Source organism: Amblyraja radiata, chromosome 11 (assembly GCF_010909765.2).
Source record: "Amblyraja radiata isolate CabotCenter1 chromosome 11, sAmbRad1.1.pri, whole genome shotgun sequence".
Classification (NCBI taxonomy): Eukaryota; Metazoa; Chordata; class Chondrichthyes; order Rajiformes; family Rajidae; genus Amblyraja; species Amblyraja radiata.
In genome coordinates this window covers 13,124,024-13,149,752 of record NC_045966.1, presented here as the reverse complement: position 1 = coordinate 13,149,752, position 25,729 = coordinate 13,124,024, and the positions used below count along the sequence as shown (strand labels likewise).

The window sequence follows — 25,729 nt, the reverse complement described above, 5'->3', positions numbered from 1 at the left end:
TACTTCATAAGTAGACAGTGTGAGCTATTGAATGTGTTAGGAGACTGCAGCAAATGAGCAACACAGTTTAATGCACTGGCCAATCTGCACTCCACTGCCAATGGACGTGCAGAACGAGTGTCCAGAGAATGAGATGTATTGATCATTGCTGGCTGTGGCATGGGTGTGATACAATTTCACTTTGGTACTTTGTGTGTGGCGAGCTCTTTGCGCCAAGGGGTGGTCTTATACCTTGCAAAGTGACTGCTGTGAAAACAATAATGGGTTTACGTTGCATCTTTCATCTCATCAGGGCCATCCCCAAAGCCATTTGCAATGAACAAATTATTTTTTAAAGTGGTTTTGCAGGCATGTGTAATAGATAATTTACGGATGTCAAAGACTCAGAAACGGACGATGATGTAAATAATTCATGCATTTGGTTTGAGAGATGGATGTAAGCCAGGCATCGAGATCATTCCCAAATAGACACACAAAAACTGGAGTATCGCAGTGGGTCAGACAGCATTTCTGGAGAAAAAGGAATAGGAGACATTTCGGGTCGAGACCCTTCCGATAATCCAGTAAGACTAGGTGGATGTAGGTGGGTGGAGAGAAAGAGTGAGAGGGAATGCGGATGCCTTTACTTATGCTGTACTTTAAACTTCAGGGCAACTGAACCAGTGATCATCCCGTACACTAGAACTATCCTACACACTAGGGGCAATTGACATTTTTTTACTGAAGCCAATTAACCTACAAACCTGTGCGCCTTTGGAGTATGGGAGGAAACCGGAGCTGCCGGAGAAAACCTATAGTGTTGCAGGGAGATTGTAGAAACTCCGTACAGCCAAGCACCCAGAGCCAGGATCGAACCTGGGTCTCTAGTGCTGTGAGGGCAGCAGCTCTACAGCTATGTAACCGTGCCGCCCTTTATACTATTATTGGATCCATAAAAGGACGTGCAGAGTGGTGTCAAATGTCAGTCCTAACCAGCTCTAACACCAAACACTTACTAGAATTGGTTAAATTGATCTGTTGTGCAAATGTCGGAGTATTTGTATTGACAAAAAAAAAAAAATGGGACTCCTATTTCAAAAAATGATTTATTTCTTTTGCAACACTTTCCTGTGCTCAATCTGAGCACATAGGAAACATTCAACAGGGAAGTTAAATGGAACGTAACCCAACAAAGACCCTGTATTCAAGTGCCAGGTGGTGGCAGAGATAAGGATACAAGCCACATGTAAGCCTGATTGAAGTATTAAGGCGTTCTAAATTTGCGGATTTAACTAACTTTGCTCAGCTTCCTGCAACGTTTCTGCAAAAGTCAACAATGTTGGCAAGACTGTTGGATTCTTATCAGTAACAACTGTCAATGTTCCTGAATCACAATTGCAAACAGCTTTCAGCAGGCAGCCTGTATTCTGTGTCTCTCGGTTTAGTTTAGATTAGAGACACAGTGCGGAAAAAGGCTCTTCTGCCCACCGAGTCCACACTGACCAGGGTTATCCGCACATTAACACTTTCCTACACACAGTAGGGACAATTTACAATAAGCGAGTTCAGTATTCCGACTGCGCATGCCCAGGTCATGGGTCGCTCGCGATAAACATTCTTGGCGGCTGTGCTGCTGCATGGGTGCAGACCTGCGTTTTGTCCGTGGTCGGGGTCGGGCCCGGGTCTCCGGCGCTGTTGAGTTGTTGCTGGGCCATCGCCGTCCCCTGCCGGCTGTCCCATCCCTGTCTGGGGGTGGTCGGGGATGTCCGGGATGGCCCTGGGGTGGCGGGAGTCAGAAGGGAGTGGCGGCCCGGGCTCGCAGCCGGCACGGAGGGGAGGTGCTGGCTCTGGCTCGGCGCTGCCTGTCCCGCCGGGTTGACCAATGGCCCTGGACTGATGGGACACAGGCCCGGTGCAGTGGAGTTGGCGCTTCTTCTCCGCGCTGGCTGTGGGCCTGAGCTGCCGCTGTAGTGGGCCAGTGTCCCGTCGGTCCAGGGCTGTCAGCTGGTCCGGCGGGACAGGCAGAGTTGCCACTTCTTCTCCGCACTGGCCATGGGGCTCGGCCGCCGCTCCTGTCTGACTCCTGTCGGTCCGTGGTCGCCCCGGACATCCCCGGCCGTTCCCGGACAGGGGTGGGGCACTCGGGAGGGGAAGCGGATGGTCCAGTGGTGGTTCGGCAGCGCTTGCAGTGCCGGGGATCCTGGCTGCAGATGAGGCGCAGGTCTGTGCGCATGCGGCGGCACAGTTGCCGAGAGTGTTTATCGCGAATGACCTTTGACAAATCCCATGATTCCTTGCGTTTTTCGGAATACTGAACTCGCTTTTTATACCAAGCCAATTAACCTACAAACTTGTACGTCTTTGGAGTGTGGGAGGAAACCCTTGCGGTCACGGGGGGGGAACGTACAACTTCGTACAGACAGCACCCATAGTCACGATCGAACCTGGGTCTCTGGTGCTGCAAGCGCCGTAAGGCAGCAACTCAACCACTGCGCCACCGTGCCACTCAGTTGCTAAACACTTTAACTCCCCCTCCCAGTCCCACACTGACCTTTCTGTCCTGAGCCTCCTCCGCTGTCAGAATGAGGCCAAAAGCAAATTGGAGGAACAGCGCCTCATTTTGCTTGGCCAGCTTACAACCCATTTGAATACAAGATAATTAACATTTGTATTCCCTCTCTCACCGTCCCTCCCCCACCCTAATTCCCCGGCTAGTTTCATTGTCCGCATGATCAATTTTACTGTTTGTATGCCTCGTCGTCACCTTCCCCTCAGCAACAATGAACCAATCTGCCTTTTTCTTCGAGCATTGTAGACAATAGACAATAGACAATAGACAATAGGTGCAGGAGTAGGCCATTTGGCCCTTCGAGCCAGCACCGCAATTCAATGTGATCACGACTGATCATCCCCAATCAGTACCCCATTCCTGCCTTCTCCCCATATCCCCTGACTCTGCTATTTTTAAGAGCCTTATCTAGCTCTCTCTTGAAAGCATCCAGAGAACCTGCCTCCACCGCCCTCCGAGGCAGAGAACTCCACAGCTGTCTGCTTGTCAATTTCACACCTTACATACTCTTTGAACCCTTCCATATCTCTAGTTTCATTCTCCCTGATTTTAAGTTTGAAGTCTCTTCTTGTCAGCTTTATTATTTATGTGAAGGTACCGGCCCCATAAGATAGTATTCTGTGTATTTCTGAATTGTTTAATGCAATATTGTATTTGCTAATTCCAGGAATCGAGTGCCTAAGCCATAAGGGACAAGTTGGGTAGGCTAGGCCTTTATTCCTTGTGACAAATAAAATTGATTTTGAATTTGACTTTTGGAGTGCAGGATGCTGAGGGGTGATCTAATAGAGGCGTATAAAATCATGAATAGACAAGGTGAATGCAGAGTCTTTTACACAGGGTAGGGGTATAAAAAACCAGAAGGCATAGGTTTGGGGTGAGAGGGGCAAGATTTAATAGGGATCCGAGGGGCAACTTTGTCAAACAGATGGTGGTGGGTGTATGGAATGAGCTGCCGGGGGAGTTCGTTGAGGCAGGTACTATAACAGCATTTAAAACACACTTGGACAAGTACATATGTAGGAAGGAACTGCAGATGCTGGTTTAAACCAAAGATAGACACATTAATGCTGGAGTAACTCAGCGGGACAGGCAGCATCTCTGGAAAGAAGGAATTGGTGACGTTTCAGGTCGAGACCCTTCTTCAGACTGATACAGACTGACAAGTAGAAAACATAGAAAACATAGAAAATAGGTGCAGGAGTAGGCCCTTCGGCCCTTTGAGCCTGCACCGCCATTCAATATGATCATGGCTGATCATCCAACTAATGGATCATCCAACTACATGGATAGGAAAGTTTTAGAGGGCCCAAAGGGAGCAAATGGGACTAGCTTAGATATGGCACCTTGATTAGCATGGACAAGTAGGGCCGAAGGGGCTATTTCCATGCTGTATGACTCTATGACTCGAAGATGTTCAGCAGTGCTCTCCTCTCCCCTTATGAGTATTTCGTAAAAATCTTCGTAACATTTCCAGTCTGGTGTAAGCAACTGCTTCAATGTTATTTTTCCAGCCTTAGCAAACGGTCCGTTTCTGAACTCTGCTCTCGCCAGAGGGCAGCTCTGACAGAATTCGCTGTCAGAACGCCAGGCTGAAGCTCGACAGCAATGTTGAAATTAGCATTCGGACCAGGAAACACATCCACTAATTGGGAACTTTAATTATTTGAAGGATCACTGCAGCATTTGCCGATTAATTTTATTAGTTGCAGCCACAACCACCTATGAATGACCCCGACGCTGATAGATTTGGCAGGGTTAGGCAACCTCTATTACAGTGTGTGCTAATCCTGCTGTAACTTTGCTGCACATTCTACAAACATTGCACATGACTCATCTCAACTTGTAGATACACTTGTACAAGGGTATTCTCTTTTAACCTCTACTGTCCTCTTTAATAAAACTAATCTATCCCGCTGTCTACTAATGACTCCTACACTCTCTATGGTGGTCTGTTATAAAGTTCCAGTCTTCGAACAAAATGGATGTACTATTTATCTCGATGCATACATTATGAGGTGCATAATGTTTCTGGCAGGGCAGAAAAATTCAGCACACTCCCGTCTGGCAAGTTGTTCTAATTAGTTTCCATTCCTTTTAGATGCAAGGACTCTGTTATTTGACCTAAAGTTAGTTAAAGCCGTCATTTTACCCAGTTGTCAACAAAGTTATGGCATGGATTGATAGTTATACGGCACAGATATATATATTATATATAACTTCCTCAAACTCAACAGCGATAAAACAGAATTCCTCCTCATAGGCTCCAAATCCACACTCAGCAAAATCAATAACCCCACTCTCACCATCGACGGCACCATTGTCTCCCCATCTCCCCAGGCCCGCAACCTTGGCGTGATCTTTGATTCCACCCTCTCCCTTGAGCCTCACATCCACCATGTCATTAAAACCTCCTTCTTTCACCTCCGCAACATCGCCAAAATCAGACCCATTCTCACACCTCCTGCTGCTGAAAGACTCATCCATGCCTTCATCTCCTCCCGACTGGACTACTGCAACTCACTTCTCCTTGGCATCAGCTCCACCTACATCAACCGACTCCAACTGGTCCAGAACGCAGCCGCCCGACTCATCACCCACACCAAATCCTGGCATCACATCACTCCAGTCCTCAAACAACTTCACTGGCTTCCCATCTCCCACCGGATCACCTACAAAATCCTGGTCCTCACCTTCAAAGCCCTCCACCATCTGCCCCCCCCCCCCCCCATATCTCACTGACCTCCTCTCCCCCTACCAACCCTCACGGTCCCTCAGATCCACATCAGCCGGTCTCCTCTCCATCCACAAATCCAACCTCCGCAGTTTTGGGGACAGAGCCTTCTCCAGGGCAGCTCCCAGGCTCTGGAACTCCCTCCCCCAACTGATCCGCAATTCCATGTCCCTCACCATCTTCCAGTCCCGCCTCAAGACCCATCTCTTCACCTCTGCCTATCCTTAGCCCCACGTCCCCCTCCCTTTTCATCTGTGGTTGAATTGCCTCATATTGTGTTTTTAATTGAATTCTGTCTTTAATTTGTGTACTAGTCATGTCTCTACTATTTATTTCATTCCGCTTACATGTTTTTCCTCTACTTGCTAAATATTTGTAAGGTGTCCTTGAGACTCTTGAAAGGCGCCCATAAATAAAATTTATTATTATTATTAGAAGTAGGGCATCTAGTGAATCCACACCAACCATTTTAGTTTAGTTTAAGGTAGACAAAAATGCTGGAGAAACTCAGCGGGTGAGGCAGCATCTATGCAGCGAAGGAAATAGGCAACGTTTCGGGACGAGACCCTACTTCACCCTCAACAACTTTACATTTGACTCCTCCCATTTCCTCCAAACACAAGGCGTAGCTATGGGCACACGCATGGGCCCCAGCTACGCCTGCCTCTTTGTCGGGTACGTTGAACAATCCTTGTTCGAGACGTACCAGGGCCCCATCCCCGGCCTCTACCTCCGTTACATTGACGACTGCTTTGGTGCCACCTCCTGCACCTACACACAACTGACTGACTTCATCCACTTCACCACCAACTTCCATCCGGCACTCCAATACACCTGGACGATTTCCGACACTTCCCTACCATTCCTTGACCTCACCATCTCCATCGCAGGGGACAGACTCCTGACTGACATACATTACAAACCCACTGACTCACATGGCTATCTGGACTACACGTCTTCCCACCCTGCCCCCTGTAAAGACTCCATCCCCTACTCCCAATTCCTCCGCCTACGCCGCATCTGTTCCCAGGATGAGACATTCCACACCAGGGCATCGGAAATGTCCTCGTTCTTCAGGGAACGGGGATTCCCCTCCGCCACCATAGATGAGGCTCACACCAGGGTCTCATCCATACCCCGTAACACTGCTCTCTCTCCCCATCCCCGCACTCGCAACAAGGGCAGAGTCCCTCTGGTCCTCACCTTTCACCCCACTAGCCGCCAAATACAACACATAATCCTCCGCCATTTCCGCCACCTCCAACGTGACCCCACCACTCGCCACATCTTCCCATCTCCCCCCATGTCTGCCTTCCGCAAAGACCGCTCCCTCCGCAACTCCCTCGTCAATTCTTCCCTTGCCCCCCGCACCACCCCCTCCCCGGGCACTTTCCGTTGCAACCGCAAGAAATGCAACACCTGTCCCTTCACCTCCCCCCTCGACTCCATTCAAGGACCCAAGCAGTCGTTCCAGGTGCGACAAAGGTTCACCTGTATCTCCTCCAACCTCATCTACTGCATCCGCTGCTCTAGATGTCAGCTGATTTACATCGGGGAGACCAAGCGTAGGTTGGGCGATCGTTTCTCCGAACACCTCCGCTCAGTCCGCAATAACCTACCTGAACTCCCGGTGGCTCAGCACTTCAACTCCCCCTCCCATTCCCAATCCGACCTCTCTGTCCTGGGTCTCCTCCATTGCCAGAGTGAGCAACAGCGCAAATTGGAGGAACAGCGCCTCATATTCCGTCTGGGGACCTTGCGTCCGTATGGCATTAACATTGAATTCTCCCAATTTTGCTAGCCCTTGCTGTCTCCTCCCCTTCCTTAACCCTCTAGCTGTCTCCTCCCACCCTCCCATCCGCCTGCCCTCGGGCTCCTCCCCCTCCTCCCCTTTTCCTTCTTTCTCCACCCCCCATCAGTCTGAAGAAGGGTTTCGGCCCGAGACGTCGCCCATTTCCTTCGCTCCATAGATGCTGCTGCACCCGCTGAGTTTCCCCAGCAATTTTGTGTACCTACTTTAGTTTAGTTTAGTTTAGAGATACAGCTTGGAAACTGGCCCTTCGGCCCACCGAGCCAGCGCCGACCAGCGATCCCCGCACATTAACACTATCCTACACACACTAGGGACCAAGCCAATTAACCTACAAACCTGTACGTCTTTGGAGTGTGGGAGGAAACCGGAGGTCTCGGAGAAAACCCACGCAGGTCACGGGAAGAACGTACAGACTCCATACAGACAGCACCCATAGTCAGGATCGAACCCTGGTCCCTGGTGCTGTAAGGCAGCAACTCACCTTTCACCCCACTAGCCGCCAAATACAACACATAATCCTCCGCCATTTCCACCACCTCCAACGTGACCCCACCACTCGCCACATCTTCCCATCTCCCCCCATGTCTGCCTTCCGCAAAGACCGCTCCCTCCGCAACTCCCTCGTCAATTCTTCCCTTCCCTCCCGCACCACCCCCTCCCCGGGCACTTTCCGTTGCAACCTGTATGACTCTATCAGCGTAGAATGGTCGGGGTGCCACCGTGCACCCCGACCATTCTACGCTGATAGAGTCATACAGTGTGGAAACGGGCCCTTCGGCCCAAATTGCTCACTCTGACTCACATGCCCCTTCTACTAAGTTAATCCCATTTGCCTGCGTTTGGCCCATATCCCACAAAATCTTATTTAATTATCCCCATACTCCCATCAACTCCCCTCAGTTGCCACTCCTCACCACACCATGTGGACAATTTGTAGTGGACAAGTAACCAACCAACCTTTACATCTTTGGTCATTAGGTTAGCAACCTAATTTACCCTTCAGAAAGTTAATTAATCTCTTGTTTAGCACAGCAAGGAAGATTCAAAGCTTGTATTCACTGGAATTTAGAAGGATGAGATTGGGATCTTATGGAAACAGATACAATTATAAAAGGACTGGACAAGCTAGATGCAGGAAAAATGTTCCCAATTTTGGGGGAGTCCAGAAAAAGGGGCCACAGACTAAGAATAAAAGGGGAGGCCATTTAAAACTGAGATGAGAAAAACCTTTTTCACCCAGAGAGTTGTGAATTTGTGGATTTCTCTGCCACAGGCCAATTCACTGGATTAATTTAAATGAGAGTTAGATAGAGCTCTAGGGGCTAGCGGAATCAAGGGATATGGGGAGAAGGCAGGCTGTATGGTCGTGAGGGGTCTCCAAAGAGTTGTAGCATCTGTCTGGTCGCCACTGAATTTTCAACATGTTGAAAATTTCGGTGACCTATGACGGTTGCCGGCAGTCGCCTGTAAAGGTCGTGTAAGTGGGACAGGCCCTTTAGGATTGAGTCAATTTCCATTGATATTACAGCCCGAATACAATTTCTCAGAGAGTTGTCTTACATTTGTGTCCATTCTTAATTAAAGTAACTACTACTACAAAATACTTTTCTCATCTCCGCATAGATCTGGGTTTAGTGGTGGAATGCATGTGCACTTTCTATCCATTTATGAAATCTATGAGAGTCAAAACCAGTTGTGAGTTGGGTTTAGTTCAGTTCAGTTCACTGTCAGGTTTCGATTTTAGTTTTTTTAGTTTTGAGATACAGCAAGGAAACAGGCCCTTCGGCCCACCAAGCCCGCTCAGACCAGCAATCCCCATATCCTAGACAGAGTGTACTGAGGTACTGTGGAAGGCTTTTGTTGTGTGCTAACCGGTCAGGGGAAAGCCAGTACATGATTACAATAGAGCCATCTACAGTGTACAAATACATGATGAAGGGAATAGCGTGAATAATGTTCAGTGCAAGATGAAGTCCAGTAAAGTCCGATCAAAGGGTCTCCAATGAGGTAGATAGTAGCTCAGGACTGCTCTCTAGTTGTTGATAGGATGCTTCAGTTGCCTGATAACAGCCCTGGGTCCTTTGTGAAATCTCATTATTGCAACTATCAAGAAAACATTATTGATAACACCTCTGTAATAGATAACCTTTAAAATGCAGCATCTTTGTTCCCTGAAGGAGATCCATTTGTTTTTGGTCAATTTCTGTCTCCTGATGTGCCGTCTTGAAGTGACGAAGATGACTGTCTAGCCTCCCTCTCCTCTGATAAATGACAAGGATAATAATAGAGAAGATAACACGAAAAAATTAGATGTGCCAGGTGTCTTCGTCTCAGTCTCCTGGTGCATATTACCAGTAATATCATTCAGCTTTTGAATCTAACTGTTGTGCTGCCAATATACCTACGCTCAATAGCGATGATGAATTATATTTACTTCTGTTAGAAAGTAAGCTTGTCAGCACTGTGATCTATTTTCATACGGAAAATATTTTCTTCAGCGAACTTATTTTTTTATATGAATGGACAGAAAGTGACGATTTATTTTAAAACTCTGCACGGATTAGAAAACATTCTTTTTTTCCCCCTGAATAAGATGCAAAGTTATTGATTCAACTCTAGTCATTTTGGATTGATGTGGCTATACTTTGGCGAGGCACAGGGGAATACAGGTAGGATGATGGCTCAACAAACCCGGATTAGGTTTTTAAAAGCGCTGTAATTACTGTCACCATTGTGACCCTTTATCTTGTACAGACATCGGCGACAGATCATTTTGTACAAGTCATCAGATACCAGGCAGACAGGGTTACATGGTTACAGACAGGGGTACAACCCAATGGTATGAATATTGATTTCTCCAACTTCAAGTAACCCCTGCATTCCCTCTCTCTCCAACCCTCCCCCACCCAAGTCGCACCAGCTTCTCGTTCTCGCCCAACAAACAGCTAACAGTGGCCGGTTTCCTTTATCATCCTTATGCCCCTGTCCCACTTCGGAAACCTGAACGGAAACCTCTGGAGACTTTGCGCCCCAACCAAGGTTTCCGTGCGGTTCCCGGAGGTTGCAGGTGGTTGCCGGAGGTTGCAGGTAGTGGAAGCAGGTAGGAAGACTGACAAAAACCTCCGGGAACCTCTGGGAACCGCACGGAAACCTTGGGTGGGGCGCAAAGTCTCCAGAGGTTTCCGTTCAGGTTTCCTAAGTGGGACAGGGGCATTACTCTTTTTGCATATCTTTAATTCATTGTTCTATATCTCTCTACATCATCGTCTATATCTCTCGTTTCCCTTTCCCGTGACTTTCAGCCTGAAGAAGGGTCTCGACCCGAGACGTCACCCATTCCTTCTCTCCAATGATGCTGCCTGTCCCGCTGAGTTACTCCAGCTTTTTGTGACAATCTAGGGTTCAGATTCCCTTCATTAGCTGAGCATTGGTTGAATCTCAGAGCCTTTAATCAGTTTACTCCTACCTCTGCCACAAAATGAATGGCATCTCAGTGAAAAATATAAAATAATGCAACCAGATAAAGCCGGCATCTGTGTGCAGTGATAGAGTAAAAAGGCACGGATTTCATGAGCTATTATAAGTGGCATAAACTCACTTAGCTGTCAGTGTGTGCCACATTTAATCTGCATATACTCTATCTGCAAAAGAAACCCCGGCTTATATTACAGTGAAGCAGAATATTGCTGCAGAGCTGTCTTTTGATCAAATTAAAAGGCACTGTTGTCACAATTAATGCCAGTCCTTATGTATCTCCCACCATTTTTATATTTTAATTACAAATTAATAAATTGAGAGCTACTCCTGAAAGGCAGGAGGAATGGATCCGAAAATTAGGGATCAATTAACATGATAAATTACTAGAATATATATTATTAAAAAAAAGAATATGCTAAAAATACTCACTATGTCAGGCAGCATCTGTGGAGAGAGAAACACCAGTTCTTCAGATTTGGACGTGGATGGCTTTTTATATGAAGCATAGAATGATAACAGGCAGGTACAAATTAATTTATGCGAGAAATAAACTGGAAACAAATTTTGAATGTGGAAGTAGAGAAAAATTAATGCACAGGATCATAAGAGATAGGGATAGAATTAGGCCATTCAGCCCATCAATTCAACCATGGCTGATCGATCTCTCCTTCCTAGTCACTCAGTCACTTCCTCTTCTTCCCTCTCCCATCAGGCAAGAGATACGGAAGTGTGAAAATGCGCACCTCTAGTTTCAGTAACAGTTTCTTCCCAGCTGTTATCAGGCAACTCAACCATCCTATCACCAACTAGAGAGCAGTCCTGAGTTCCTTTTCTCCCTCATTGAAGACCCTCGGACTATTGGAAACAGGCCCTTCAGCCCACCGAGACCGTGCTGACCAACAATCTCCGCACACTAACATTATCCTACACACACTAGGGACAATTTACACTTATACCAAACCAATTAACCTACAAACCTGTACGTCTTTGGAGTGTGGGAGGAAACGGAAGACCTCGGAGAAACCCCACACGGTCATGGGGAGAACATACAAACTCCGTAGAGACAGCACCCGTAGTCGGGATCGAACCCGGGTCTCTGTCGCTGCAAGCGCTGTAAAGCAGCGACTCTACCTCTGCGTCACTGTCACCCTTTGAAACTTTGAAGATTCTGAGAAGATATTTTCCCTGAGCGGCAAGTCTAGAACTTCCAATCACACTATCACAGGTCTGTGATGATAGAACATTTCTTTACTTAAGTGACTAAATCAAAGGAATTATATTTTTCTCTCCGACAGCTGTGCATCCTCAGAATATTTGTTTATCCTTTGATAGGGAGGAATTTTCTGGACCATGTTGAAAGCTGTAGTTGAGGAAAGATGGAAAATGTGATCTTAGTGAATGATGAAATGGCTGAATGCCTTATTTCTGATGTTGTTACATGCTGACAGAAATAGGCCATTTTACCCCATGGGTCTGTTCCACTATCCAATGAGATTGCACTTAATGTGCATCTCAACTCTATTTAAATGTCATGACATCATATTATTTTATATACTTGGCTCCCCTCTCCCATCAGACAAGAGGCACGAAAGTGTGAAAAAGCACATCTCCAGATTCAGGGACAGTTTCTTTCCAGCTGTTATCAGGCAACTGAATCTTCCAGTCATCAGCTGATACCCCATCCACCTCATTGGAGACCTTCAAACTATCTTAAATCAGACTTTATAGGACTTTATCTTGCACTAAACATCATACCCTTTATCCTGATTCTGTACACTGTGGACAGCTTGACTGTGATCATGTATAGTCTTTTCTGGGATAGCATGCAACAAAACAGGGTGGCACGGTAAAGTTGTTGCCTTACTGCGCCAGAGACGCGGGTTCGTTCCTGGCCACGGGTGCTGTCTGTACAGAGTTTATACGTTCTCCCCGTGACCACTTGGGATTTCCCTGGGTGCTCTGGTTTCCTCCCACATTCCAAAGACATACAGGTTTGTAGGTTAATTGGCTTTGGTAAAGATTGTAAATTGTCCCGTATTTTAGCGTGTTGCGTGTGTTAGTGTAACAGGGATCGCTGGTCGGCGTGGACTCGATAGGCCGATGGGCCTGTTTCTGTGCTGTATCACTAAACTAAAATGCTTTTCACTGTACATCAGAATATGTGACAATTTTAAGATTGGTGATTAGACTAGCATTCAAATTTTTTTTCCGCAGTAGACAGTCTCACACAATTTCTAATCTTTCTGTTGAAAAGTGTTTTCTAACATTTCTCCTCTGTGGGTTTGCATTGGTTTTCGATCCAAGGAGGGTCTCGACCCAAAATGTCACCCATTCCTTCTCTGCAGGGATGCTGCCTGTCCCACTGAGTTACTCCAGCATTTTGGGTCTATCCCTGGTTTTAAGATTCGTCCCTCTTTCCTAACACTTCTTTTCAACACCCAAAGTATTAACACCCCCTTAATCGTTTATTTTGCAAGTGATTTTTATAATCTTCCCTTGCAGTATTCTAAACAGTGTTCTAACAGCCTGCTAATTTAACCCTCTGCCTATATTTAAGAGGGAGTTAGATGTGGCCCTTGTGGCTAAGGGGGTCAGAGGGTATGGAGAGAAGGCAGGTACAGGATACTGAGTTGGATGATCAGCCATGATCATATTGAATGGCGGTGCAGGCTCGAAGGGCCGAATGGCCTACTCCTGCACCTAATTTCTATTTTTCTATGTTTCTAACATTCTTGCAAGGGCTCTTTGCTTTCAAGGATACAGTTCCCAGATGGTATGTGTGGTTCAGACCTTACAGTTCCACATGTTTTTATCAATGGAGTGAAGGAAATAGACGATGTTTCAGGTCGAGACCCTTCTTCTGAAGAAAGGTCTTGACCCGAAATGTTGCCTATTTCCTTTGTTCCATAGATGCTGCCTCACCCACTGAGTTTCTCCAGCATTTTTGTCTACCTTCGATTTTCCAGCATCTGCAGTTTCTTCTTAAACAAGATTATTGCTGATCTTTTACCTCAGTGCCACTTTTCTAGACTAACCCGATATATTTCATGGTCCCCTTGATGATTGCATACCTATTGTTTGAACATACTCAGCCACTGAGCTTTGCAGCCCTTTTGGGGAGGGAATAAGCAATTCTCAAGTGAAAGAAAATATCAAGTCAGTTCCGAACAACCAGCTACTTAGTTTGGGACAATGATTCTTGGTTCTGGACATCCCAACCAGAAAAAAAAACATGACTTTGCATCTTCCTTGTCAAACCCCGTTAGAATGTTGCAAATTTTAACATGATCACCTCTCATTCTTCTAAACTTTAGAGGTTATATGTGGTGTCTGCTTAACCTCTCTTCATTGGCGCCACAGTGCTATGTGCAGCTGATAGTGCTGCTGTCTCATAGCACCAGACACCCAGGTTCGATCCTGACCTCGGGTGCTGTTCGTGTGGAGTTTGCATGTTCTCCCTGTGACCACGTGGGTTTCCTATGATTTCTTTCTTCAACCCAGACATGCGGATCATCGGCTAATTGGCCTCTGTAAATTGCTCCTACTGTATAATGCGAAAATTGGATAGCATAGAGCCACTGTGAATGGGGGTTCGATGGTCAGTGAGCACTTGCTGGGCTGTAGGACCTGTTGTCATATTTCATCAATTAATTGATCAATCGATCAGTCGATCAATTGATCAGCCAACCAACCAATCAATCAATCAATCAATCAATTAACCAATCAAATAAAATCAAATCAAATAAAATCAACCCTTCCTGGGAATCAATCAGATAAATCTTCATTGCTTTCCCTCCCATGCAAGTGTATCCTTTCAAATTATATTCAAGGATCAATTATGGCTGCTTCAACTACCTAACAAGTTTAAATAATATGTAGTTTTAAAAAACATCATCCTTTCCTGTTAATGTCTATCAAACACTGGGCAAGGTACTTATGAACAGCAGTGGGACGGGACAGTAATGCAACCGTGGAGACCGCGGTTCAATCCTGACTACAGGTGCTGTCTGTTAGGAGATTCTTCTCCCTATGTGCCCAGGTGTTCCTTCTCCCCTATGCACCCAGGTGCTCCGGTTTCCTCCCACGCTCCGAAGATGTACAGGTTTGTAAATAATTTCGCTTCGGTACAATTTGAAAATTGTCCCTAGTGTGTGCAGGGTAGTGTTGGTGTACCGGGTGATCGCTGGTCAGCATGGACTCAGTGTGCCGCTGGTCAGCATGGACTCAGTGTGCCAAAGGACTTGTTTCCCGCGTTGCACCTCTAAACTAAATTAAGCATCGTTCTATTAATATATGTGACATTCATCTAATTATGGCAAATCTAAGAGCAGCAAAGATTATAACAGCTTGGTTTGGGAACAGCTCTGCCCAAGATGACTTGAAATGGCAGAGAGTAGCAAAAGTAGCCCAGTCCATCGCACGGACCAGACTTCACACCTATGACTCAATCTATACTTCACGCTGCCTCAGAAAGGCAGGCAATGCAATCAAAGACTTGTCCCATCCCGGTAGTGCCTTCTTCTCCCTGCTCCCATCCAACTGAAGGTAAGGAAGCTTGAAAGCCAGTCTCACCAGACTCAGGAACAGCTTCTACCTCTCTGTGATCAGGCTACTGAATGATCCTTCCATATGGAGGGGTACAGTCCAGTTCACTTCTACCCCACTGTGGATATTGGACTTTGTCTGTGGAACTGGTGCGCTACACATACCAATGCCGTGATTGAATGGCGGAGTAGACTCGATGGGCTGAATGGCCTAATTCTGCTACTACAACTTATGAGTTTATGAGATGCAGAGAGCTGCATTGTGCACTCTGCATCTTCCCCTTTGACTTGATTGGCTTTATCTCTTGGAGAGCAGGGGGATGAGGGGTGATCTTGTGAAAATCATGAGAGGAATAGAATGGGTAAACACATCGAGTCTTTTGACCAGAGTAGGGGAATCGAGAACCAGGGGACATTAGTTTAAAAGTGAGGGGGATAAGATTTAATGGGAACCTGAGGGGTAACTTTTTTACACAAAGGATGGTAGGTGCATGGAACAAGCTTCTGGACGAGGTAGTTGAACCAGGTACTATCGCAACGTTTAAGAAACCATTTGGACAGGTGCATGGATCGGGTCGATTTTGCGGGATATGGGCCTAAAGCAGGCAGGTGGGACTAGTGCAGATGGGAGATGTTGATCAGCGAGGGCAAGTTGTTAACGGTATTACTAACTGGTTAGCACGCAAAGCTTTTCACTGTACCTCGGTACACGTGACAATAACTAAACTCAACTATGACTCGATGTATATTGTTATCTGATTAGATACAAAACAGAGCTTTTCACTTACTTCGGCACACGTGACAATAATAAACAAAATGAGTCTAAACGTGAACCTGAGTGAGTACACGCAGTCGTAATGACGTAAATAGGAAACCTTTACAACTCTAATTGAGGGGATCAATCAAAGGAACTGCAGTCGGCACACTGATAGCAAAGGGAAGATGTGTTGGTGTAGGCTCTGCTGATCACCCTGGTGGGTGAAGTGACAGGCTAATGAATGATAATCTTACAATACACAGGAGCATATCAATGCAGTACAACAGATGGCACAGCAACTTGTAGCAGTCTGAAGCTTCAGGAGTCTGACGCACATGAAGGGATAAAAGATAGTGTGAGGACGGTCTACAAGGTTTTTCTCGTTTAGAACAGTAGGCCAGACTGCTTTATTAGAGGTTAGATTCATCCGTCATGTTCCCACAGGAGAGATGTACATAAAGGACCTATAGATTAAAGATAGGATTGCAATATGAAACGGCGATTCATGTCTCGCTCAAATTAAAGTTCCAGTGGAATTGTATTGTGAAACTGTATGGAATTGTATTCAATTTAATGAAATGGGCTGGATCTAACTTCATCTGGGCAGTGGATGTCAATCATCACTTTTTAGTTTTAGACTTTTATATTATATATTTTTTTAAAATAAAATAGGTGTAGGAGTAGGCCATTCGGCCCTTCGAGCCTGCACCGCCATTCAATATGATCATGGCTGATCATCCAACTCAGTATCCCATACCTGCCTTCTCTCCATACCCCCTGATCCCTTTAGCCACAAGGCCACATCTAACTTCCTCTTAAATATAGCCAATGAACTGGCCTCAACTACCTTCTGTGGCAGAGAATTCCACAGATTCCACCACTCTCTGTGTAAAAAATGATTTTCTCATCTCGGTCCTAAAAGACTTCCCTCTTATCCTTAAACTGTGACCCCTTGTTCTGGACTTCCCCAACATCGGGAACAATCTTCCTGCATCTAGCCTGTCCAACCCCTTAAGAATTTTGTAAGTTTCTATAAGATCCCCCCTCAATCTTCTAAATTCTAGTGAGTACAAGCCGAGTCTATGCAGTCTTTCTTCATATGAAAGTCCTGACATCCCAGGAATCAGTCTGGTGAACCTTCTCTGTACTCCCTCTATGGCAAGAATGTCTTTCCTCAGATTAGGAGACCAAAACTGTACGCAATACTCCAGGTGTGGTCTCACCAAGACTTTAGATATTTTAGACTTTAGGGGTACAGGCCCTTCGGTCCATCTAGTCCGTGTCGACCAGTGATCATGCCGTACACTAGCACTATCCCACACACCAATGGCAAATTACAATTGTACCAAAGCCAATTAGCATGCAAGCCTGTATGTCTTTGGAGTGTGGGGGAAACCGGAGCACCCGGAGAAAACTCAAGCAGGTCACAAGGAGGCAGTACTCCATACAGACAGCACCCGTGGTCAGGATCAATCTCGTGTCTCTGGCGCTGTACGGCAGCAACTCTACCGCTGCGCAACGTGGATGAGGTTGCTATTTTTATCTTTATCTCAGGCTATCTTAATTTCATAAAATATGGAAGTTCATTCAGCCTATCAAGGCTATGCTGGTTGACAGAGCAATCCCATTATTCCCATTCCTCGCCACTCTTTCCCTCTGCAGAGGAAATGTAGCTTTAATGTTGAAATATGTCTGGATTTGTTTAGTTTAGTTTAGTTTAGAGACACAGCACGGAAACAGGCCCTTCAGCCCACTGAGTCCGCACAGACCAGCAATCCCCGCACACTAACACTATTCCACACACACTGGGAACAATTTGCTTTACATTTAGACCAAGCCAATTAACCTACAAGCCTGTACGTCTTTGGTGTGTGGGAGTAGACCAAAGATCTCGGAGAAAACCCACGCAGTCATGGGAAGAACGTACAAACTCCGTACAGACAGCACCTGTAGATAGGAATGAACCCGGGTCTCTGGTGCTGTGAGGCAGCATCTCTACCGCTGTGCCCAGTGTTTGAATATCCGTGCGTGATTGCATCAAGAGCGATGAGGACAAAGAGACGCCTCTTCTTCAAAGTGTTAGGACTAAGTGTGAAGGACCATCATCGCTCAATGTTGCTCCAGGCGTTAAATGAACTTTAAATGAAGACGAGCATACAAGTTGGGAAAACAGATGGTGGAAATCTGTAATAAAATGGATCTGCAGATGCCGATTTATACCAAAGATAGAAACAAAGTGCTGGAGTAACTCAGCGGGGTCAGGCAGCATCTCTGGAGAACATGCATCGGCAATGTTTCGGGAACAACCAGCCTGTGGTCATCTGTTGCCGGCTCTGATTTGTCCTGGTCTTCCCTTGCCTCAGTTTCACCCCCCCTCCCCCACCACCACTATAATCAGACTGAAACAGGGTCCCGGCCCGAAACGTCACCTATCCATTATTTCCAGAGATGCTGCCTGACCTGCTGAGTTTAGTTCAGTTTAGGTTAGAAATACAGCCCAACAAGTCTGCACCGACCAGCAATCCCTAAACATTAACACTATCCTATACACACTAGGGACAAGTTACACTTATACTAAAAAAAACCTACAAGACGTACAGGTTCCCACGCAGTCACGGGAAGGACGTACAAACTCCGCACAGACAGCACCCATGGTCGGGTTCAAACCCAGTCTCTGGTGCTGAAAGTGCTGTGAGGCAGCAACTCTACCACTATGCCACCGTGTCCATATAACCATATAACCATATAACAATTACAGCACGGAAACAGGCCATCTCGGCCCTTCAAGTCCGTGCCGAACACTTATTTTCCCCTAGTCCCATCTACCTGCACTCAGACCATAAATATAACCATGTCTGCTGAGTTACTCCAACAATTTTGTGTCTATCTGTGGAAATCTGAATCTGTTGTTTTCGTTGTAAAGGCATAATGAGGTTTAACAAAAACATATGTGGCTGTCATGTGGATAGCAAGTAACCTGGGGAAGAATGCTTGAATAGGTACAACATTTTGTTGCTCTAATGAACAACAGAAGCATTGAAGAACAGTCTATTAAGGCCAGGAAATTACATTGCGTGCTTCACAAGTAAAATTTTACTTACCCTGGAGTGAAATGCAATTATGTACATTTCAAGGCCATTTTATCTTTCTCCACAAATTCAATCAAAACTTTGTGTTGTTTGTGCTTGCATGTTGGATGTGATTTTCACCTCAGAAGGTCAAAGTATTACACCTTTCCATATGTAATACTGCTTTTGGGCTATTGCGGGAGAAATTAAATCATGTCATGCATTATCTGATTGTCACAAACCTGTACGTCTTTGGTGTGTGGGAGGGAACTAGAGAAAGCAGGTAAAACCCACGCGGTCAATGAGAGAACCTACAAACTCCGTACAGACAGCACCTGTAGTCAGCATCGAACCTGGGTCTCTGGCGCTGCAAGGCAACAACCCTACTGCTGCACCACTGTGCTGATTAACATACACTTTACATAAAATGCTGGAGTAACTCAGCAGGACATCCAGCATCTCTAGAGAGAAGGAATGGGTGATGTTTCGGGTCGAGACACGGCCTGTTGCGCTAAGTTATGCCCCTGTCCCACTTAGGAAACCTGAATGGAAACCTCTGGAGACTTTGTTCAAGGCATTGGCGAGGCCAATTCTGGAGTACGGTGTACAATTTTGGTCGCCTAATTATAGGAAGGATGTCAACAAAATAGAGTGAGTACAGAGGAGATTTACTAGAATGTTGCCTGGGTTTCAGCAACTAAGTTACAGAGAAAGGTTGAACAAGTTAGGTCTTTATTCTTTGCAGTGCAGAAGGTTAAGGGGGGACTTGATAGAGGTCTTTAAAATGATGAGAGGGATAGACAGAGTTGACGTGGATAAGCTTTTCCCACTGAGAGTAGGGAAGATTCAAACAAGAGGACATGACTTGAGAATAAAGGGACAGGAATTTAGGGGTAACATGAGGGGGAACTTCTTTACTCAGAGCGTGGTAGCTGTGTGGAATAAACTTCCAGTGGAAGTGGTGGAGGCAGGTTCGATTTTATAATTTAAAAATAAATTGGATAGTTATATGGATGGGAAAGGAATGGAGGGTTATGGTCTGAGTGCAGGTAGATGGGACTAGGGGAGAATAAGTGTTCGGCACGGACTAGAAGGGCCGTGTTTCCGTGCTGTAATTGTTATATGGTTATATGGTTATATGGTTTCCCGGAGGTTTTTGTCAGTCTCCCTACCTGCTTCCACTACCTGCAACCTCCGGCAACCACCTGCAACCTCCGGGAACCGCACGGAAACCTTGGGTGGGGCGCAAAGTCTCCAGAGGTTTCCGTTCAGTTTTCCTAAGTGGGACAGGGGCTTTACGATACGATACAATAGAACCTTATTTATCCCAGGAGGGAAATTGATTTGCCGACAGTCCATAAAACACAAGATACATGGAGCATGAAATTAAAGTGACGAGTGGAAATGATTGGGGATGAGCAAAGATTGAGGAGTCAGTCTTCCCCACGGTAGTATTATGTGTCCATCTTTGGTGTAAAGCAGCATCTGCAGTTCCCCCTTACACTGCAGACGGTGAAACAGTGATTGTGAGTGTGTTGTGATTTTTCTCTGGCTCAATGCCGTTTGTGGTCTGTGTGTTGCAGGTAGCTCTTCGCGGTGGCCTTCACCGCATTGCGAGTGCGGCTGCCTGAACGACAAGGGCGAGAGGGATGGCGACAGCGTGACCTCCTGCAACGAACTGTCCACCTCGAGCTGCGACAGCCAGTCGGAGGCCAGCTCCCCCCAGGAGACGGTCATCTGCGGACCGGTGAGCCGGCAGTCCAACATCCAGACCCTGGACCGGCCGGCTAAGAAAGGGCCGGTGCAGCAGGTCCAGCAGAGCGAGTTCCGCAGGAAAAGCGACCTCCTGAGGACACTCACCGGTGGATCCAGGGAGTCCAACTCCGGCAAGAAGAAAGTCAAAGAGAAACTGACGATTGAGGAAGAACTCGAGAAATGCATCCAAGATTTTCAAAAAATTAAAATACCCGACAGGTTCCCGGAGAGAAAGTATCCATGGCAACATGACCTGCTGAGGAAGTACCAACTATAGGATGTGGGCCAAAGTCCTTGCACAGAGACCCTAGGGCTCGGACTGCCTTCCCTTCTATGCTTGTGGGCTCTCCAATGTTCCCTGTTCCTAGGCTGCAGATACTTCCCCTCACCATAGTGCACCTGGACCCTCATCGCTCTGTGTCCCCCCCCCCCCCATCTCTGAGTTTGAGATCGCTTCCACCTCTCATCGCCAACTGGTTTTCTAAAGTGTTAATCCCTTGCGCCAAGTCCTGAACTAACGTAGGGCAAGGTCCAAGTGGGAGCCATTGCTTGAGTTTCCAGATCATTTGTTTGCTGCCGGTCAAAATCCATTGGAAATCTCAATCACCGAGGCAGGATCAGCGAGCGACCTGATGAAATGGAACTTGTGCTGGTGTCGAACCTTCAGACACCCTGCTGGAAAGAGGAACAAAATATATGTTCTTGAAAAATAAACAGGGGACCAATTCTGCCACTGGTCACGTTTTTCTCCTGGTTCCGATTCCTTCCTAAGCCTTGCTTCCGATACCTGCATGTATTAAGTGTGCAGATTGTAAATCAGACATCAGTTGCCGTGCTGTTCATTGTAGAGATGTTGGTATTTTATCGCAGAGAATTAATACAAAGTTAGCCGCTCACACTCGGAAATGCTCTCAGAAAAAAAAAAAGACTGAATTTCACTCAACAATTCCATTCTGAAATATCTTACGGCTGCTTCACAAGCAAACGTCACCAGCTTGCTTTAATTAACAAAGATATACAGTATGCATCTTACAACAAAAAAAGCACATTGAAAGGTTGCGTCAGTTATGAGGTTCGAAGCAGAGATTCCGTAAACTGACTGTACAAGTGCCCCCGGACTCTAGAGTTATGGAAAGATTTTTACTCCAGACTCCAATCTGCTGAAGTTGGCAATTCGTTCTCCTTCGAGAAGTATACAGGATAGGTTTGGTGCAAAACAGACTTAGCCAAACTAGCGTGTGACTGTGAGATTCAGTATTCACTGTGTGATGTTTTAATTGGATTACGACTGTTGACGGGCTGTTGATGAATAGTATTCTTCCCCTTGGAGTTTCGTGCAACTCTCTCCTGCAACGTGTGACTTTTTATTTCCAGTACGTTTGTGATACCTGTTTAAGCACAAGTTTGTCTCTTCCTTGGAATACTGCTACAAAGGAGGTCTCTGAAGATCAGTTTACCAATTTCAGGTGAAGTCGAAGAAACACAACCCCTTTGAGGGCTATAGTGGTATCCTTCCCACTGTGTCTGAACTTATTAGAATATTTATACTTCAATTTGTTTGAATGTTTGGTACTGAGAGATGTGATTTATGTGTTATGCTTTGGTCTCTTTGTGGTCTGTGCCCTCGTTCTTATATTAGTGCAGAATCTAGAAATTAATTAACCAATTCTTAGAGAGTTAATTAAACAGAACAACACATACCTTCTATCCCCCCCCCCCTCCCCCCCTCCCTGTCACCCTCTCTCTTTCAGTTGGACATAAAGATAAGGGATCTTAATTCTTACAAAGGGCCAACTAAATAATGGAAGGGTTATAGGGACATCAGTGAAGTGGGAAGTTTTATGGTCACTTTTTTAACTCACCGTCTTTTAAACGTGCAATAAGATAGTAATTTCATATTGGCTGAAAATACCAGTCATTTTTTGCGTGGTGTCATTGTGACAAAGACAATTTTGTGGGACTTCTAGGTTATGTTCTCTCTACTGTCCTCAGCCCACCTCATTCTGTTTTTGGTTCCTTTTGCTTTCCAGTTGGAAATGTGGGTCTTCCTCACTTGTAATGATATCATTTGTGTGGAGAGAATGATGTCCAGAAGGTGTCGTCTTTCATACAGGAAAGCCCAACCTGGGTCGAGACACAGGTTGAGCACAAGTCTTGTCAGTGGCAATATATTGATGGCAAAGCATTGCCAATTGGGCATTTCCAACCCCTTTTCTTTGTGAATCAGCTAGGTCATCCCCACATCATTTAAAGCAACGACTTGATGAAATATGAAATGTATCAGCTGAATCCAAAGGCCACCAAGACACCATTTTTGACTGTTGGGCTTATTGGATTCTGTAGTATGTTGGCTTTTGTGAATTAAGGTGATATATTGCACAGTGTTCTTGAATACCTCCATCTAACTGGTCAATATTTCTGTGGTACTGCACTGTCTTGGTTTACAAATTACGGACACTAAAGAAATGTGTGACTGACAGCTTGTAATGTTTGAAAATGTGTACAATTTAAATATACAGTATATTGAAATGCACAATATTTATAAATAAAGATATATATACACAAAGCCGTCAGTTCGGTTCACAGTTTAATTTATTGTCACGTGTACCGAGGTACAGTGTAAGGCTTTTGTTGCGTGCTATCCAGTCAGCGGAAAGACAATACATGATTACAATTGAGCCATTTACAGTTTATAGATACATGATAAGGGAATAACGCTTAGTGCAAGGTAAAGCCAGTAAAGTCTGACCAAGGATAGTCTGAGGGCCAACAATGAGGTCGATAGTAGTTCAGGACTGCTCTCTGGTTGTGGTAGGATGATTCAGTTGCCTGATAACATAGAAACATAGAAACATAGAAATTAGGTGCAGGAGTAGGCCATTCGGCCGTCGAGCCTGCACCGCCATTCAATATGATCATGGCTGATCATCCAACTCAGTATCCCGTACCTGCCTTCTCTCCATACCCTCTGATTCCCCTTAGCCACAAGGGCCACATCTAACTCCCTCTTAAATATAGCCAATGAAACTGGCCTTGACTACCCTCTGTGGCAGGGAGTTCCAGAGATTCACCACTCTCTGTGTGAAAAAAAGTTCTGCTCATCTCGGTTTTAAAGGATTTCCCCTTATCCTTAAGCTGTGGACCCTTGTCCTGGACTTCCCCAACATCGGTGAGAAATCTTCCTGGCATCTAGCCTGTCCAACCCTTAAGAATTTTGTAAGTTTCTATACGATCCCCTCTCAATCTCCTAATTCTAGAGAGTATAAACCAAGTCTATCCAGTCTTTCTTCATAAGACAGTCCTGACATCCCAGGATCAGTCTGGTGAACCTTCTCAGCTGGGAAGAATCTGGAGGTGTGCCTTGTCACACTTCTAAACCTTTTGCCTGATGGGAGAGGAGAGAAGAGGGGCTGGCCAGGGTTCGGCTAGTCCTTGATTATGCTGCTGGCCTTGCCGAGGCAGCGTGAGGTATAAATGGAGTCAATGGAAGGGAGGATGGTTTGTGTGATCATTGCTGTCAGATTGCCGATAGAAACATAGAAAAATCTGTGCAGCAATAGGCCATTCGGCCCTTCGAGCCAGCACCGCCATTCAATATGATCATGGCTGATCATCTAAAATCAGTACCCCGTTCCTGTTTTTTCCCCAAATCCCTTGATTCCTTTAGCCCTAAGAGCTAAATCTAACTCTCTCTTGAAAACATCCAGTGAATTGGCCTCCATTGCCTTCTGTGGCAGAGAATTCCACAGATTCACAACTCTCTGGGTGAAAACATTTTTCCTCATCTCAGTCCTAATTATCCGACCCCTGGTTCTGGACTCTCTCAACATCGGGAACATTTTTTCCTGCATCTAGCCTGTCCAATCCTTTAAGAATTTTATATGTTTCCATGACTTACCCTCTCATCCTTCTAAATTCCAGTGAATACAAGCCCAGTCAACCCATTCTTTCATCATATGTCAGCCTAGCCATCCCGAGAATTAACCTGGCGAACCTAAACAGCACTCCCTCAATAGCAATAATATCCTTCCTCAAATTAGGAGACAAAATTGCACAAATACTCCAGGTGCAGTCTCATCAGGGCCTAGTACAGCTGCAGTAGGACTTCTTTGCTCCTAAATTCAAATCCTCTTGCAATCAAGGCCAACATTCCATGGGCTTTCTTCACTGCCTGCTGCACCTGCATGCTTACTTTCAGTGACTGATGTATAAGCACACTCAGGTCTCGTTGTACCTCCCCTTTTCCTAATCTGACACCATTCAGATAATAATCTGCCTTCCTGTTCTTGCCACCAAAGTGGATAACCTCACATTTATCCTCTATTATACTGCATCTGCCATGCATCTGCCAACTCACCCAACCTATCTATGTCACCCTGCAGCCTCATAGCATCCTCATCACAGCTCACCAAAGCCACCCAGCTTTGTGTCATCCGCAAACCTGGAGATGTTATATTTAATTCCCTTGTTTAAATCGTTAATATTGTAAATTACTGGGGTCCCAGCACCGAACCTTGCAGCAATTCACTAGTCACTGCCTGCCATTCTGAAAAGGACCTGTTAATTCCTACTCTTTGCTTCCTGTCTACCAACCAGTTCTCTATCCATGTCAATACCCTACCCCCAATACCATATGCTCTAATTTTGCACACTAATCTCTTGGTTGGGACCTTGTTAAAGTTTTTTTGAAAGTCCAGATACACCACATCCACTGGCTCTCCCTTATCCATTCTACTTGTTACATCCTCAAAAAATTCTAGAAGATTAGTCAAGCATGAGTTCCCCTTCATAAATCAATGCTGACTTTGACCGATCCTGTCACTGCTTTCCAAATGCGCTGCTATAACATCTTTAATAATCGACTCAAGCATCTTCCCCACTACCGGTGTACGGCTAACTGGTCTATAATTCCCCGTTTTTTCGCCCCCTCCTATCTTAAAAAGTGGGGTTACATTGGCTACCCTCCAGTCCACAGGAACTGATCTAGAGTCGAGTGAACATTGGAAAAGGATCACCAATGCATCCATGATTTC

General features: G+C 45.8%; 1 protein-coding gene across 1 annotated transcript in view; it reads left to right on the top strand.

The window, feature by feature from the left end:
- Positions 1 to 23,258, top strand: part of LOC116978297 (BTB/POZ domain-containing protein KCTD16-like) — a 194,908-nt gene extending 171,650 nt beyond the window's left edge. Inside the window, exon 2 of the mRNA XM_033029341.1 lies at positions 20,525 to 23,258. Coding sequence (XP_032885232.1) covers positions 20,525 to 20,973 — 449 coding nt within the window. The 3' untranslated portion in view covers positions 20,974 to 23,258. The remainder of the gene's footprint in view (positions 1 to 20,524) is intronic.
- Positions 23,259 to 25,729: the final 2,471 nt, after the last annotated feature.